The sequence below is a fragment of the Sus scrofa genome, chromosome 13 (genome assembly GCF_054392235.1).
Source record: "Sus scrofa isolate SSC_HxYL_T2T_F1_AM1 chromosome 13, Sscrofa_HxYL_maternal_Yorkshire_Landrace_v2.0, whole genome shotgun sequence".
In the NCBI taxonomy this organism is placed as follows: Eukaryota; Metazoa; Chordata; class Mammalia; order Artiodactyla; family Suidae; genus Sus; species Sus scrofa.
Window position 1 is genome coordinate 213,351,546 of NC_139395.1, and position 18,044 is coordinate 213,369,589.

The 18,044-nt window shown below is 44.6% G+C and overlaps 1 protein-coding gene across 1 annotated transcript; it reads right to left on the minus strand.

Annotated features, from left to right (window-relative positions):
* Nucleotides 1-9,438: 9,438 nt before the first annotated feature.
* On the minus strand, nucleotides 9,439-16,407 carry SMIM34 (small integral membrane protein 34). Its single transcript, XM_021070952.2, has 2 exons — nucleotides 15,980-16,407; nucleotides 9,439-13,490 (listed from the first exon to the last, which is right to left on the minus strand). The coding sequence occupies exons 1-2, from the start codon at nucleotides 15,984-15,986 to the stop codon at nucleotides 13,090-13,092; spliced, it is 408 nt and encodes a 135-aa protein (XP_020926611.1). The 5' UTR covers nucleotides 15,987-16,407; the 3' UTR covers nucleotides 9,439-13,089.
* Between the last annotated feature and the right edge of the window lie 1,637 nt (nucleotides 16,408-18,044).

The window sequence follows — 18,044 nt, forward strand, 5'->3', positions numbered from 1 at the left end:
GCGGCTCCTTCCCCACCCCCAAGGCCAGAGCATTAGCAAGATGCTGAGGTCACCCTTCCCCATGTCACCAAGAAGGGCCCTGTGGGGCTCCTTGGCACAAACGCCATTCTGTGTCCCTCATGTCTTTTTAGGAAATAGCCTCCTTGACCTTCTGTGAGTTCCAAAGGGCAAGTTCAAACAGCCAAGAGAAGAACTTCCAGCCACCTCTTTTTCTACAAAAAACAAAAACAAAAACACTTAAAAAAAATCCTTCTACTGTACTTTCTCAAGCCAAGGAGAATTGACCAGACCGAGAAGGGGGTTTCTCACAAGCCTTGACCCTCCCCAGAGTTGCTTTTCCTCACAGGTGGGATGAGAGAATTGGACCAGGCAAGGGTGAGGTTCCTTCTCCCCCAAATATGTGATCTGTCTCTTTCTCTCTCTCTTTTTTTTTTAAGGGCTGCACCCGAGGCATATGGAGGTTTCCAGGCTGGGGTCGAATTGGAGCTGCAGCTGGTGGGCCTACACCACAGCCACTGCAAAGCCAGATCTGAGGCGAGTCTGCAACCTGCACCACAGCTTACGGCAACACCGGATCCTTAACCCACTGAGTGGGGCCAGGGATCGAACCCTTGTTCTCATGGATACTGGTCAGATTCATTACTGCCCAGCCACAATGGAAACTTCCTGATGTGTCTCTTTCATTTGGAACAGAACCAATATATGTGAGTAGGGCCGTAAATGTGTGTGTAAGTATATATGTACATGAGTGTGTATATGTGTGGGTGGATATGTGTGTGCAGATTCAATGACTGCATATTTTTGCATATGTGTATGTGTTGTGTGCCGTCTGAATGTGTGTGTCAGTGAGTGTGCTGCCTCTGTGGTGCATGTGTGTGAATTTTGAATACCTGGACCTGTGGGAGGACGGCCAGCCGGAAGTGCTTCCTGTTTTTAGTCAGGGTCATCGCCAGATTCTCTTCAAACTTCCTTGACCAGCTTCTGCCTCATTTGGCTGAAGCACAATTCCCACCCCCGACTTCTCCTCAGGCCTTCACCTGGGAGACAAGAGCCAGCCCATGGGGCTTAAAGCTGCTTCTACACTGCCCGGAACAGCAGTCCTCAAACTAGGTACACCAAGGACTCAACAGAGGCACTTTGCTTATGTCTGGGCCCCGAGCTCAGAGGCTCTGATGGAATTGGCCTGGAGTGAGGCCTAAGTATTATCAAGATTTTGAGAAACTTCTATGTGATTCTAAGATGAGACCAAGTTGAAAGCCCTGTCCAAGATCAAGGCCTCATCAGGAGACCTATGGGTATGGAGCTGGTAGGGATCTCAGAGTTCATTTTTCTTCTTTCCCTCTTAGGTCTGCCCCTGAGGCATATGGAAGTTCCCAGGCTAGGGTCTGAATTAGAGCTGCAGCTACAGGCCTATGCCACAGCCACAGCAATGACAGATCCGAGCTACACCACATCTCATGGCAACATTGAATCCTTAACCCATTGATCAAGGCCAGAGATTGAACCCACATCCTCATGGAGAGTAGTCAGATTCATTACCACTGACCACAATGGGAACTCCTCAGAGTTCATTTTGAAAGGAACAGAATAAATTTTTTTCCTCATATAAACATATGTATATATATATAGAGAGAGAGAGAGAATTTTTAGTGCAGAGAGGTTTGAGTTTTATATAAATGAAAAGAATAGAAAGTAAGGAATGGGATTGGCTTCCCTTCACCTTCATGGAGACCTGAGGAACCTCCATGGAACAAGGCGTCTTAGTCCCTTTGTGCTGCTGTAACAAGTTACCCCAGATGGGCCTTAAACAGCAGACATTTATCTCTCACAGCTCTGGGGCTTGGAAGTCCAAGTTCAAGGTCCTGTAGATCCAGTGTCTGATGAGGCCCCACCCCCTGGTTTTCAGGCAGACATCTGGTTAGTGTTTCCTGTGACGGGAGGGGAGAGATTGGAGGAGATGAGCTCTCACTTTTCTTCTCATAAGGGCACTAATCCCATCGTGGGGGCTACACCCTCATGATCTCATTACCTCCCAAAGGCCCCACCTCCTCGTGTCATCACATTGGAGGATGGGATTTCAACTTATGAATTTTGTGGAGGACACAAACATTGCATCCCCACCCCATGGCTTGAGAAGCTGAAATCCAGTTCAACTCTGTGGTAGCCACCAGTAGTCTCCCCTAATTGTTTGGCTTTAGCCTTTCAAGCACATGTTAGTGGTAGGTTTGCTGAGGGAGGAACAGGCAAGGCCAAATTGGTAAAGAAAGAAAGATTAATTAAGGCATCAGAGAGGAATGGGCTGAGCTCAAGATGGCAGACTGTGAGGAGGGCTAGGCTTATATAGGATCTGTGGCAAGGAAGTCTGGGGCTAAAGTTCATGGTGGGAACTTGTGGCTAGAATGATGAAGGAGGAGGGCAAGGTCAAGGGAGGGGTAAGGGGTTGAGTCCCAGGAGAGGGACAGTTAATCCTTGTAGGAGGTTAATCTATGCAGGCAGTTGTTTTCCTCAGGCCATTGTTTCTTGCTGCCCAACCTGAGCCTCTGCATTCCAGGGAGGATGTAGATTTTTCTTTTTTTTTTTTGCTTTTTAGGGCCACACACATGTGGCATATGGAGGTTCCCAGGCTAGGAGTCCAATCAGAGCTACAGCTGCTGGCCTATACCACAGCTCACGGCAAAGGGAACGAGGCCAGGGATTGAACCCGCAACCTCATGTACTAGTCGGATTTGTTTCCACTGTGCCACAACAGGAACTCCTAGGATGTAGATCTTGTGCCAGGCCCATACCCATGTCGGCAGCAGGTCTCCTAGATGAACAGCCACATTTGGGGCATGGGGGTGTGGTCTATCTCCATCCTCCTGGGAACCTATCAGTTAGGATGACACGTCCCTGCCCCCTTGTGGTTGGGAGGACCTTGGGCTAATTCAGCCAGGGAGTGGTGGGCTGATGTGATGTGTGTCTCTTCCAGGCTGGAGCATTTAATCATCCAACTGAGACTCTCTGGAGCTCTTTCTTTCAACACTGAGACCAGAGATGTTTCAGAGAGCGGCTGCTCCAGAGACCTGGGTCTCAGAGCAAGGACAGCGATGACACAGAGTGGAGCCCCAGCCGACCCGCCGTGCACATGGGGCATGAGAGTGAAATGAACCTAACCCAAACCAGTCGTCTTCCCACTCCTCACTTTGGGTGGACATCATGGTAGATTTTGGACATCACATTCACAGAAACATCACACGGACCCAGCTTGAACCTTTCATCTGCTGTTTGACAATATACAGTTTAGTTAGCCTCTCTGAGCCTCTAGTCCCTAATAGCACCCACCTTGTGATGTTTATAATGAGATCACCTGGGTTAGTGGACAGCAAACTCCCAGGCTTTGGTAGTGTTCATTAAATATTACTTTTCTTCTCTTCCTATGGCCTCTTTTTTTTTTTTCTAAACTTTTTATAGCCGAACCTGCCGGCATATGGAAATTCTCTGGCTAGGGGTTGAGTAGGCGCTGCAGCTGCAGCCTATGCCACAGCCACGGCCACAGCCACCCATCCAAGCTGCATCTGCAACCTATGCATCAGCTTGTGGCAAAGCCAGATCCTTAACCCCATGGAGTGAGGTCAGGAATAAAACCTGCATCCTCATGGACACTATGTTGGGTTCTTAAGTCCCTGAGTCACAGTGGATACTCTCCAATGGCATCTTTAGTGGACACACGGTTGCCAACCTGGCTTCTATTTTCCCAACCCCCTTCCTTTTTTTTTCTTTTTGCTTTTTTTAGGGCAGCACCTATGGCATATGGAAGTTCCCAAGCTAGGGGTCCAACTGGAGCTACAGCTGCCAACCTACACCACACCCACAGCAACACAGGATCTGAGCCACATCTGTGGCATACACCACAGCTCACGGCAATGCCGGATCCTTAACGCACTGAGTGGGGCCCAGGGATCAAACCCTCATCCTTATGGATATGAGTTGGATTCATTTCTGCTGTGCCACAATGGGGACTCCACAACCCCCCTTCCTGACAGCACCCTGAGCTGGGTTCACATTTCATCTTCTCCCATAAAGCTTTGGAGGAAGCCTGCTCCAGACTTAGGCCAATTGGCACACTCCACTCCCCGAGGCGTCACCTGGTTCAGGATGTGCTTGTGATGTAAGCAGCCCCCCATAAACCTCAGGGTTGTTGGGAGGACTTCTGGGCCCTCAGGATCCGGGAAAGGCCCAACCTCGCTTCCCTGCATCTCTTTCTGCAGGAGGAGATCTGTCCCCTCTCCTGTGTGCCAAAAGCCAGGCTGATGCTTGTTCAGACACCTCCGATTCCAGCAGGGGACACAGCCTGGGCTCCAGCTGGGACCCCCCACTTATTTGTTCTCTGATAATTAAATTTCCTAACTTAGCTCTGTGCTAAGTGGGTTGGCAAGGCAGGGGGTGTGGGATAAAGGCCCCTGCCTGGCCTAGAGGGGCTCCTCTCTGCGCTTCGTGCTGATAAACAGATACATGCATGAAAGTGCATGTCTGGGGCGTGGTGGCAGCTTAGGGCAGAAGGTATGAGGCCATCACAGCTTCAAACAACACAGGAGGAACATGACTGAGGGGCAAACAGCTCAGCATCTCCCTGACAAATAATAATTACAGTAATAATACTCTGGAGAATTTAGGATTTGTGCCCACATGAGAGCCACACAGAAATCCACGTCATGGAAATGACGTGGTCTAGTTTGACTTTTATGACTTGTATTGGAGGCTCATCATCATCCTGCTGGTTGGTTTCGCTTCATTAAATTTTCCAGTATGAAGCTTCCCACTGTGGCTCAGCAGTAATGAACCTGTCTAGTAGCCATGAGGATGAAGGTTCAATCCCTGACCTCGAGCGTTGATGTGAGCTTTGGTGTAGGTTGCGGATGAGGCTCGGATCTGTTTTGCTTTGGCTGTGGTGTATGTAGGCTGGCAGCTGTAGCTCTGATTTGACCCCTAGCCTGAGAACTTCCATATGCCATGGGTGCAGCCCTAAAAATCAATCAATCAATCAATCCATACATACATAAATAAATTTTCCAGTGTGTTGATCTGAATTCTATTGCTTGTACTGATGATGGATGACATAAATTTCTTTTTCTGCTCTGACCTGAGGTTTACCAATCAATTTGTCAGTTCCCTTGTAACATATTGTCCTGAATGAACAGCACTCCATACATGCTTCTTCTCTCTCTCTCTCTCTCTCTCTTTTTTTTTTTTTTTTTTTTTTGGTTTTTAGGGTCGAACTCAGGGCATATGGAAGTTCCCATGCATGCTAGGGGTGTAGCTGGCCTACACCACAGCCATAGCAATGTGGGATCCAAGTGACATCTGCAACCTACACCACAGCTCATGGCAATGCCAGATCCGCAATCCCCTGAGTGAGGCCACGGATCAAACTTGCATTCTCATGGATGCTAGTCGAATTAGTTTCCGCTGCCCCACGAAGGGAACTCCATACATGCTCCACTTACAAAGACTGTATCACCTGTGTCTTCTTCCTCAAAGGACACAAATCCCTTGGTGGGGGCCCCACCTCCATGAACTCATCGAAACCTAATCAGTTCTCAAAGGCTCTACTTCCTAGTACGCTCGCCTGGGACATTAGGGCTTCAACATGTGAACTTGATGAGGGTTGGGGTGGAGGTGAGACATAAGTGTTCAGTCCATACCACACTCCCAGTGCCCTGACCCTCCTACTGGCCAGCCACTAGCACCTGCTGACCTCCATTCTAGACAGTTGTTCTCTGCAGCCTGCCCATCATGGGCACAGTGCTCACCAGGCTTTGTGCCACACTGCCCCTGCGTTTGCTTCCTACATGCCAATTCTCTCTATATGCCCATCTTTCCTTGGCTCTCCTGGGCCAGGAAAACTGTTAATGCTGCCCAGAGGCTGGGGCCCGGGCAACTCTTTAAACTTCTTCACTACCCAGTGGCTGCAGCCACACCTTCTCCAATGAGGTGGGCACCCCAGTCTGGGGGAGGGGACTCCCTTCCAAGTTTGTCCTACCCTGGGCACTCTCCCTCAGCCCTAGGCTATGCTTTTGAATCCTCTTTACATCTTTTTTTCCCCCATCTTTTTAGGGCCACACCCTCAGCATATAGAGGTTCTCAGCTAAGGATCAAACTGGAACTGCAGCTGCCGGCCTACACTACAGCCACAGCAACACCATATCCAAGCCATGTCTGTGAACTACACCACAGCTCACTGCAACATGGATCCTTAACCCACTGAGCGAGGCCAGGGATTGAACTCAAGTCCTCATGGATACTAACTAGTCAGGTTAGTTACTGCTGAGCCACGATGGGAACTCCTCTTTTTATAGTCTTATACTTTCTTCTCTATCATCATGTAGTAATTCTGTATAGGAAACTTCCTCCGTTCAAATGCCTGCATGGTTTGTCTCCAGCTTAGTTTGTGGGTGTTGGCATAGAGGCAGGACCTGGGGGTGCAGAGAATGGGAAATGGGCCAAAGAGATAAGATGGGCAGAACATTTTAGTTCCTGGTCCACACCAAGTCCCTTCATTTTAGCCGTCATTATTTTTAAATGATTACTGCTATTTTTTTTTTTTTTTTGTCTTTTTGCTGTTTCTTGGGCTGCTCCCACGGCATATGGAGGTTCCCAGGCTAGGGGTCAAATAGGAGCTGTAGCTACCGGCCTACACCACAGCTCATGGCAACGCTGGATTGTTAACCCACTGAGCAAGGGCAGGGATCGAACTCGCAATCTCATGGTTCCTAGTTGGATTCACTAACCACTGCGCCACGATGGGAACTCCTATTCTTTTTTTTTTTTTTTTTTTTTAAGCACATCTGTAGGATGCTGGGCAAGGAGAGAAGACTCTTTGGAGGAGAGGATGTCTGAGCTGGTTTGACCGCAGACCAAAGAATCTGGCCTGTAGGTGGAAAGGAAGCCATAAGGGACAAAACCAGAAGCTGGCCCCCCTCCCATGGTTGTTATAAAAATTGAAATGAGATGGAAAGGTAAGTGTGCTTTGTAAACAGAAAGAGAGGGAGAGAAATTATAAACAACAAAAAAAATCCAACTCTCTTTTTCCTATCAGGGATAGACATTGGGAACAACCAATCACTTTTAAAAATTCCATGCTCATTATATTTTGTCTGGGGACTGGACATTTCCACCAGAAGAAAGTGCCTAGAGAAAACTATTAGTGCCCCCTGTCCTAAAGGAAATAGCACCCGCTGTTAATAACTAAATTGACACCCTCGTCTACGCATCATTCACCCATTCAGCAAATATTGTGGTGTGTTTTGCAAAGAGTAGGTAAAGTAAAAGTTAGTAAGATGTTGTCTTTATTTTTTTTAAGCCTATAGTTCTCTTTCTCTTTTGGGTCGCTGGTGGCATCTGGAGTTCCCCGGGGCTAGGGATCAGATCCCAGCCACAGTCTTGACCTAAGCCACAGGCTGTGGCAACACCAGATCGTTAACCCACTGTACCTGAATGAAATGGAACTCGGGCTCAGCGCTCTCAAGGCGCTGCCCTTCCAGTTGTGCCACAGCAGGAACTCCAGTCTTTATTCTTAAAATCATATTCTTATGGGTAAATGGGGGCACAGACAGAAGACCAGTATTTTTACTGTTATTCGATAAGTGATCTAATAGATGGACCGAGTTTTCACGCACCTCCCGCAAGGGCTCAACCATGCTCCCTCTTCCCCAAACCTACCCTCCAGGGATTTGGTTAAGTCTGATACCAGCCGCCCCATAGTTTTTGTTACTTCTTGATAGTATAGCTGAAACTAAACTAAAACTAAACTGAAACTAGACCAGAGGGTGTCTGTTGCCAGCATCCCAGGTCCACTTGCTGCTTCAGCTCCTCCTCCTTAGACCGGAGGCATCCCTGAGTCTCTTCGTGGTCTCCCAGGTCACTCCCTTTGAGCCTTTGTGCCATGAGTTTCCTAGCGCTGCAGCTCAGGCCTGATGGGAGCGCTAGTGGGCAAGCCATTGGAAAGAGCTCTCTCCGGGCGTCCTGCCAGGCTGCCAGATGCCTAAATCACTCCTCCCTCCCATCCTTTCCTCCTCACCCGCCCCCGCTCCACCTCTCTGGAGAAGCAAATTCTTTTCCCGATCCCCCACAGAATAGTTCCACCCACACTGAGGAGGTCCTGGGGTCTCTCTCCCTGTACCAAATACTTTGTAAACAAATATAGTCCCCACGTTTGGAAATATTCCACTAAATGAAATTCTTTAAAAAATGTATTTATTTTCCGCTGTCCAGCATGGGGACCAAGTTACACATACATGTATACATACTTTTTCCTCCCATTGTCTTTTTGATCAATGGGAGTGTTTACCAAAGGCTAAGGCAGCCCCAGAAGAGCAAACAAGTCTGCCCTGTGGGTCAAGAAGGTTACACAGGTGACATCTGAACAGCAGTTTTCATCGCTGGCCTTTTCTTCCCAGACTTAGTGCCATCGGGTCACGTGACAGAGCATGTGACCCAGCTTCAGCCAATCAGAACTCTCCACTTCCTGGGCCAACTCTCGGTGATTGGTCCAAGGGGTGGGCACCTGGTATACCTGATCCAAGGCAATGCGCCCTCTTCTGCTCACGTTGGGAACATGAGCAGAGGCGCAAAGAGACCGCATGGGGGCTGGGCCATCTTCTAGGAGGAGCCTAGAGAGAAGTTTCTCCAGCCAGGGCCACTGAGTGAGAGTTAAGAACAGATCGTCCTCTCTCCTTCCTAGGCCTGGATAAGCTGCTGCCGTTTTGATTCTGTGGGCTGTCTCCGTTGCCTTCTCACAGATTCCCCACCCCCACCCCCTATTTTTCACGAGTTAGTTGGAGTTGGTTTCAATTTTACCAACTCTTTAATTGAAAGGGGAGTTGACGTTTCTCTGCTCTGGTGAAAGTCTAGACAATCAGAATCAGTTCTGAGAATCAGAGCCACCTGACACTCTACAAAGAACTGGGTAAATACTAACAAATATTTAGCACCTAAATTCTTTTAAAAGTTCTTTAAAAGAAAGAAACCTTGTGATAATTATATCACTCCAGACAAATCATTATATAGTGAGTTGATTAGACTTTTATTTTGTATAGATGTGTTCTGATCACGTGCTCTGGTAACCCTGATTTGATTTGGTACAAACACTGGAACCATCAGCTGCAAATCCCAGAGGAAGCCATTCCTGGAAACCGTGAACCCCATTCCTTCTAGCTTGATTTTAAATAATTTCCATTTCGGAGGAAGGGCTTCATCTGACCTGATCTGTTAATCTTGGCAGAAACTTACTGTAGGACAAAGAAAGAAAAAGTGTCTGAAATGTTGGAAATCCGTTTGCTCCGCCAGGGTTGATGAAACATGCAAATCTCTTCCCCTTCCCTGACTTGAGCAACCGCTGTGGTGCTGGCACCTTCGCAACTAGTCCAACTACTTAGGCTTTGCCAAGACAGTGATGAATTGCTTTGAACATGAACATTTTATTTTTAATTTTTTTTAATTGAAGTATATTTGATTTACAATATTGTGGTAGCTTCAGGTGTACAGCACACTAATTCAGTTATATACACACACAAATATTCCCTTTCAGATTATTTTCTCTTATGGGTTATTACAAAATATTGACTATAGTTCCCTGTGCTATACAGTATGTCCTTGTTGGTTATCTATTTTATATATAGTTGTGTGTATATTGTAATCCCAACCTCCTAATTCCTCCCTCCCCCAACCCCAAACATTTTAGATTCAAGAGATTTTGCACAAAATATTCTTAATACCCTGGCCTAAAATGGAGCCTACAGTTTCCATCTCAAGCAAACTCTCAGACCAGCTCCCCAGAAAGTGGATGAAATTGGATGAAACAGTAGTTAAGCAGCCTGGGAAAATGTCCTTAGATTCCAAAGAACTAACTGTCTGGGTGTCAATGGGAAGACAGTGGCTTTTGCTCCTTAGGATATACATTTGGAGCCAGTCCAGACCTCGTGTCTAACATGATAGGCCCTTTTAGGGGTTTCCATGACAAGAGTCAGGGGTTGGGGATTAAACAGAACAAATTCTCACTGAGTGCTCTTTGAGAGGTCAAATAATGAGAACACTTCCAAGTGACCATTGAGTTGACATGAGAAATTTACCAACTTTATCTTTTCCTTAGACATAGAAAATCCCATAAATATAAAAAATCTTGGTGGAGGAAATGGTCCCACCTTACCACACATCATATTTCTTTTACCAAATTCCACTCCAAGGCCCCCTTTCTTCAGGAAATTAATTCTCCAGTGGTATCACTGAAGATATTTTTGGTTGAGGGTGACAGAAAGCCTGCTTCCCAAGGTCTTAGTAAAGGGAGTTTATTGGCTCATCAAAAAAAAAAATTCCAATGGGATATTAAGGCTTTGGGCACAGTTTGATCAAGACTCTGTAATTTTCTGTTTTCCTCTCCACATTGGTTTTTTCCCTCAAATTGGCTTTTCTCATGGTGACAAAATGGTGCCAGCAATTGCAGTCTTGGGTCTGTGTTTAACACAATCCAGTGCAAGAAAAGTCTCCTCTGTTCTAAAATTCCCGAAGTCCTTCTCATCATTCTGATGGGGTGGGCTTACTTAAGTCATGGTCCAGGTTGGACTCAATCAGTGAATCTGGAGATGGGCCTCATCAATTAATAATAACACACTGCATTAACCTCAGTGTCTTATTTCAGCCTTTGATCTGGGAGTAGTTTCAGCTTCCTTAGGAGGCATATTGATTCCCAAATGTAAATTAGGGGGTGTTGGGTTATGGAAGATTAAAATGCATACTGAGGAAGCAACCAACAGGAGAGAATTTTATCTTCAAATTCACTTAAGTTCTGACCTTTTGTTCTCCTTTAGTGCATTCTGCATTCCTGTTCACTGTGGATTACTTTCTATGTTTGTGTCTACTTTTTAATCCAGTCCTGTAAGCATCTCAAATTATGAATGAAGCCCAGCCCTAACTATATAAACAAACCAACACTTTTGCTGGAGAACCTGTGAGATGATGCTTGGAAAATATGAAAAAAAGAAAACTACTTGGTAGTCTACTTCATCCTCCAGAAAAAAAAGCTTAGGGTTTAACTCTGACCTTTATGAAATCACAGGGCTGGTTGTAGACCACTGTCCTGCAGACAGGGAAAAAAAATTCATGTGTAGTCCAGGGGGCTACAAAATAAAACTAGATAAACTTCACAGAAGTTGGTACAAAGTATAATTGTTTTCTTTGCCTAGTGAAAGCCACTCGTAAAAATTCAGCTAATGATAATCTCCCTAAATTAATCAGTTATCTAGGCAAGATCTTACTTCTTTTTGAACAGAAATAAGAATAAAGGTACCAGATATTTGTAAAACATTTGAATGAATTATATGATGTTTAAGGTAACAGAAACTAAAAGTGACTGTTTTGTCTACATGTACAATTTGAATCTCATGGGCTTGATTCAGACAGGTCATTAACTGTTATGCAGATGGGTTCTCCTGCAGAATAAGATAATATAGCCATTAATTATAGATTAATCGCCAGTAGACTAGTCATTTCCTTGTCCACAACAGCATCACCATCAACATCAACCATCAGCCACCATCAATACAACCATCAACATCAACTACCACCAACACCATCAACATCAACCATCAGCCACCACCATCAATACAACCATCAACATCAACTACCACCAACACCATCAACATCAACCATCAGCCACCACCATCAATACAACCACCAACACCATCAACATTAACCACAACACCACCACCATTAACATCAACCATTAACACTGCCACCAACATAAACCACCACCACTACCATCAATATCGGCCACTTAAAACATCAACATCATCAACATCAACCATCAGCCACCACCATCAATACAACCATCAACATCAACCACCAACAACACCATCAACATCAACCATCAGCCACCACCATCAATACAACCATCAACATCAACCACCACCAATACAACCATCAACATCAACTACCACCAACACCATCAACATTAACCACAACACCACCACCATTAACATCAACCATTAACACTACCACCAACATAAACCACCACCACTACCATCAATATCGGCCACCCAAAACACCAACATCATCAACATGAACCATCCACCAATGCCAATGCCATCAACAAGAACCATCATCAACATCAACCATCAATTACCAGCACCACCATCCTCAATACCAACCATCAACCACTGCCATCAATCACCACCAATACCACTGCTACCGACATCAACCATTACCAACACCACCACCAACTACCATCACCACTACCACAAAAAGGCTTATATTTTCATATTTATTTTACTTTTCAAAATATATTTATATACATGATTTCAGGAGTTCTTATCTATTGTAAGACTGGCAGAAAACTGGCATCATTATCCTCATTTTATCTGTAAGGAAACTAAGGTCAGGAGAGGTAAAGTGGTATAAATAAGGGTACCCAAGTGGTTAATAGTCAATCCCCCACAAGAGTTTGGTTCTTCTGACCCTAAAATTAATGCTTGTTTTCAATGGACTCCACCCTCTCAATGAAAATAAAGAACTTCGGAAAATGAAGTTGATATTGACAACTGTGGTTCTACATTCCAGTCAGAGTCTTTAGAAGGAATGACCTTCTGTTCATTCTGGAGCCATATTTCCCAACTCTCATGTTTCCCAGGTCACTTGCCACTCAAAGTCCATGTGAGCATCTAGAAGTTGAATTTTCATCCAAGGCATTTGACTCCAAATTCAGTCTTCTTTCCATGACAAGAGGCCACTTCAAATACACCTCAAGAGTCTCCCAGATTTCTCTGAAATATTGGATGTCCCACACCTTTTCCTGAAGCACAAGTTTTCTAGTAAAGGGTGAGTATGGCTGGAAGCCACTGCCCTTGCTCTCTCATCTCAAAGCACCAGAGAACCTGAAAAGGAAGCAGGATGCTGGCTTTTGGTCATACCTCCTTCTACCAGAAGTGCCCATGGCTCAGTGATGCTCTTCCAGCCCCACTCAAAGGCTCGACTCCTCTCACAAGGTTCCAGGTAAACCCAAAGCTTCTCCCCTAGCAAGAAGGTTGGGCCTCTGTTAGAGAGACCTTCTTGCCTTGACTTTCAAGGGATCCCTTGGATTTCGGCATGGGACTCGTTGTTTCCACATGTTGGTCCCAGACTGGCCTTGCTGGGCTGCAGGACAGCTCTGTTGCTAATGGTCAGTGAAGAGCATTTGGCTACCTTGCTCTGGAGCCCTTTCTTTTTGAGTTCAGACGTCAGATTTGAGTAATAAATATCTTCCAAGGACTTATCATTCTTTCTGAGGATGTTGCTGGCCAACTGGAAGAGGAAGATCACTCCGTAGATGCCAAAGATGGTGAGGATGTACCAGGCGGCACTGGTCCCATCTGGAAGCTTCAGGGCCCTGGTGAAGTTGGTGCTGTTCCTCTCCTCCATGTGGTCCCTCAGCAGGTGCCCCACGACAGTGGTGGCCTGCGTCTGGTTGGGGGCTCCCTGATCCCCTGAGAAACAGAGAGGTCCAGATATGACCCAGCATTCCATGCCAAAGCCTGCCTGGCCAAGTGAATGACAGTGTCTTCCCATCAATGAAGTGCTGAAAGAGGCTTTCCTCTGTTCAGTGGGCAGGAGCCTAACAACATATATGTCAATATATTTCTAAAAATTGAAAGAGTTCAAAAGAGTGGTCAGCGGAAATTTGTTTCTCCAGAAATTTAAAACTAGCCAGCCAGAAAAATAAGTTTTCTTTTTTTGGAGTGAATGAGTTATCTGTCCACAGCCCAGCTGAGGTCTACTGGGTTTTGCAAAGGGCATGAGGGGCTTTTCAGAGCCAGAGGCAACTTTCCCAAAAAAGTCTCCCTATAAAAACTACATTTCTTTTTGTTTGTTTCAGAGGTGGAGAAAAAAAGAAGAAAATTTCAGAGGTGGAGAAAAAAAGAAGAAAGAAAATGTTTAATTCAACTATACAGGAATTTTAAATGTTTGCATACTATAAAACCAAACTGGAGAAAAATTGCAGTTTATGCCTCTAAACTTCCTTATAGTTCTGTAAGAAAAAGTCCCACCCCAGTAGAAAAATATGCAAAGGATATAGACAATTAGGTCAGAAAAGAAAGGAACCTTGAACATAAAGAAAAGCATCTCAATATCATTCATAATGGAGGAAATGCAAATTAAAGCAAATTAAAACTATAGCAAGGAGTTCTCTGGTGGCACAGCAGGTAAGGATCTGGCATTATCACTGTAGTGGCTTGGGTCACTGCTGGGGTGTGGGTTTGATCACTGGCCCAGGAACTTCCATAGGCCAAAGGTGGGGCCAAAAAAAAAGTATAGCAAGATAAAATTTCGTAATCTATCAAGTTTGCAAACTCATGATATTTTAGAATACACTGTCTGGGTATGTCCACAGGGTTATCAGGCCTTTGCTTAATTGCTAGTGAGAAAATACATTTATACACCCAACGTGGAGGACATATTGACAAGTTCTGTTGATACTGCAAATGCACTTACCTTTGACCCAGCAATTCTACCTGTAGGAATTTATCTTAAAAATACGCTGGACCATGTCCAAAACAATGCATGTTTAATATGAGTCACTGCAGCACTGTTTGTGATAACGGACGCTTGAGAGGAGCTTGAAGAGCATCACCTGGGAGATGGTTTAATACATTTTGGAACCTCCATGCAATGGACTACTATGCAGCCATAAAAAGTAACAAAGAGTTTTCCTAGTACTAAATCTTAACAAATGAAAACGTGTGTGAGGATATAGTTGATACGATCCTATGCATAAGGAGGGGTACGTTTTTTGCTTGAAGCTCATACAGGTATAAAACAGCTCTAGGAGAATGCACAAAGTGGTACCTGTGGTTGCCCGTGGGGAAGAGAATGGGGGGAAGGAGGCGCCCGTTTCACTGATGTCCTTTTGTACATTTTGTACCATGCGTATTTATTTTCAAAAAGAAATTACTTTAAAAATAGAAAAGTACAAGGGGGCACTTTTCTGGACTCCTTGGTAAAGTGCCCCGGGTTAAGACACCGTGTGCCCTTTCAAGACCTGAAGATTAAGATCTTAATTGCTGTTTAACTCAAAACTGTTTTCTCTACTAGGGGAGCCGGTGAAAATAAAGTGATAAAGAAAAAGTTGTACCTAATCCTTGGAGACATTTTCCAGCTGAGTTTTAAGGATTCGAATCCTCATTTTTTGTTCTATGTGAATGCTGATGTTCTCAGACATGTCACAGGATAAATCCCCTAGCCTGCTGGGTAGACTAATGGTCTTCAATAAATGCTTTCTATTGGGTATTTGCTTGTTGCTAAGTCACTAGGCAAATGCCAGACTCAGAGAGACCAGTATTTTTTTTTATTACTGTTAATTGTCGAATGAATGAATAATCTTATTACTTCGAGGTTAAGGGAAAAACCATTTAAAATTAATTGTACAAACCTCATGTGACAAAGCCCAAATTAACAGATGTCATTATTTAAAATGGGTGACTCATAAGAAACAGTACAATGACCAGGAATTTTATACCACACATGGATGGAATGGTCTGAGAACTTAAATAAGGAAGAGGAAAACATTCCCATCATGATTAAAAAAACAAATCAACCCAACGAGAACATCATGAACTGTAATTAGGGCAAGAGAACTCATTTCAACTTGGAACACATGTACAAACTCATAAACCTTTCTGTGAATTGTTATAGAATGGTGTGATATGTTCAAATGCATATAAAATATACCCATCTAAGAACTAGAGAACATTAAATGATGTGAAAATCAAGCCATTTTCCACATGAAAGAAATTCACTATTTTAATTATTGCAGTGCATTGGTTTTTTTGCCTTTCTTTTTAAATATATAAGAGTAAGTTAGATGGTCTCTATATCCTATAGAAGAGACAAACCTTTTCATCTGTGCTGTTTTGCACTTATAATTCAATAATGTGACATAGAATTGCTCTTCCTTGCATCAGAGCCGAATACTCACATTCCATGTGGCGGTCTTTTCCTTGACACTTGGGGAGACAAGGTTAAGCGGCTACGAGGAAAGAGAGCAACTCCTTTTTGCAGATGAACACGTCCTACTGAAGTCGGGCTGCCCTGAGGTTCAAGAGCAGAGAGAAACGTGATAGCCAAAAAATCTTATGGCAGCACCAAATAGAAACTTAGCATAGAGAAGTTGGACTCATTTTTTCTCATTCATTTAATCCAAGGATTGAAGTTGATCTGTCTTCTGTTGGCTCTAAATAAAAAGCACTTCCTGGCTGCGGCTTGTCAAGAAGATCTAAACCGAGAGAGTTGTTTAAAAACATGCCAGTACCCAGGAATCGCCGGCTCTCACAGGACCCCTCCAGGAGTGTGGTGGCAGGAAGCTCCTTGAGGTTGGCTTCTAGCCTGGATGCTTCCTGAAATCCCCTGTTCTATACCTGTTGCAGGTGTGGCCAGTGGTTAGGTGTGGGAGAGACCCATTGTCATGAGGCCAAGAAACTCCATGGCCAAGAGTCACCAGTTTCCTCTTGGACTGTCCCCAGGATGAGGAAACTCACACAGGAAAGAGCCTGCACAGTGAGGGGCCTTGGTCCCCCTCAGAGCTTGGTGGGTGGTGGGCTTATGGGCCAGGCTGTGAGGAACCAGAACCAGGCTTCTCTTTCCCACATCCCTGAGTCACAGACCACATCCGACTCAAAGAAGATTTAATTGGAAAAGGGGAGAATAAGAGTCTGGGAGAAAAGGGAACACAGGGAGGAAAAGTCAGAAGACCTAAGCACATTCTATGATAGCCACTGTTCCCTGAATCCTCACTAGTATGGCCCTGACCGCCTGACTCGTGAGGCTTGCTGCCTCTTAAGATGTAATTTGACCAAATTTCCAACAGTGAGTGACTAGATAAGTAAGTCAAAATATAGGTCATAAGCTCTAGCAATTCCACTCCTAGGTATACACGCAGGAGAAATGGAAATGAACATCCAGATAAAAGAAAACTTGTATATGAATGTTCCCAGCAACATGACTCATAATAGCTAAAAAGTGGAAGATGTCCAAATATCCATCAACTGAGGAATGGATGAGTAAAATATGGTTTATCTGTAGCAATGGAATATTACTTGGCAATAAAAAAGATGTAGTACTGATGCATGCTACAATGTAGATGAGCCCTGGAAATGTGCTAAGTGAAAGAAGTCAGTTATGATTCTGTTTATACGAAACATCAAGGATAGACAAATCTGGACTTCCTGTGATGGCTCAGTGGTTAACGAATCCGACTAGGAATCATGAGGTTGTGGGTTTGATCCCTGGCCTTGCTCAGTGGGTTAAGGATCCAGCGTTGCCATGAGCTGTGGTGTAGGTCACAGGCTCAGCTCGGATCTTGCGTTGCTGTGGCTCTGGCGTAGGCTGGCGGCTACAGCTCTGATTCGACCCCTAGCCTGGGAACCTCCATATGCCATGGGAGCAGCCCAAGAAAAATGGCAAAAAGACAAAATAAATAAATAAATAAATAAATAAACAAATCTATAAAGACACAAAGTAAACTAGTGTTTGCCTTGGGTTGGCTTGGGGACTGGGGGTATTAACTAAAGGTTACAGGGCTTCTTTGGGGGTCATAAAAATGTTCTATAATTGATTGTGGTGATATTTGTGATCATTTGTGAACATACTAAAGTCCATTGAGTTGTAGCCTCTTCTTTTTTTCTTTTTGCTGCCCCGAGGCATATGGAGTTCTCAGGCCAGAGATCAGATCCAGAGTTGTTTACTTTAAGCAGGTGGATTTTATGGGATGTGAATTATATTTTAGTAATATAATATAGGTATACAATGGAATACTATGCAGCTGTGAAAAAGAATGAGGAAGCTATTTGTGTACTGATGTGTAAAGATCTTCAAATGTATTGTTGAATGAAAACAGCAAAGAGGAGAGTATGTTTCAATGTAACATGTAAAAAAGTTGGGGGATGGAGTTCCCATTGCAGTTCAGTGAGTTAAGGGCTCAACATTGTCTCTATGAGGATTTGGGCTTGATCTCTGGCTTCCCTCAGTGGGTTAAGGATCCAGTA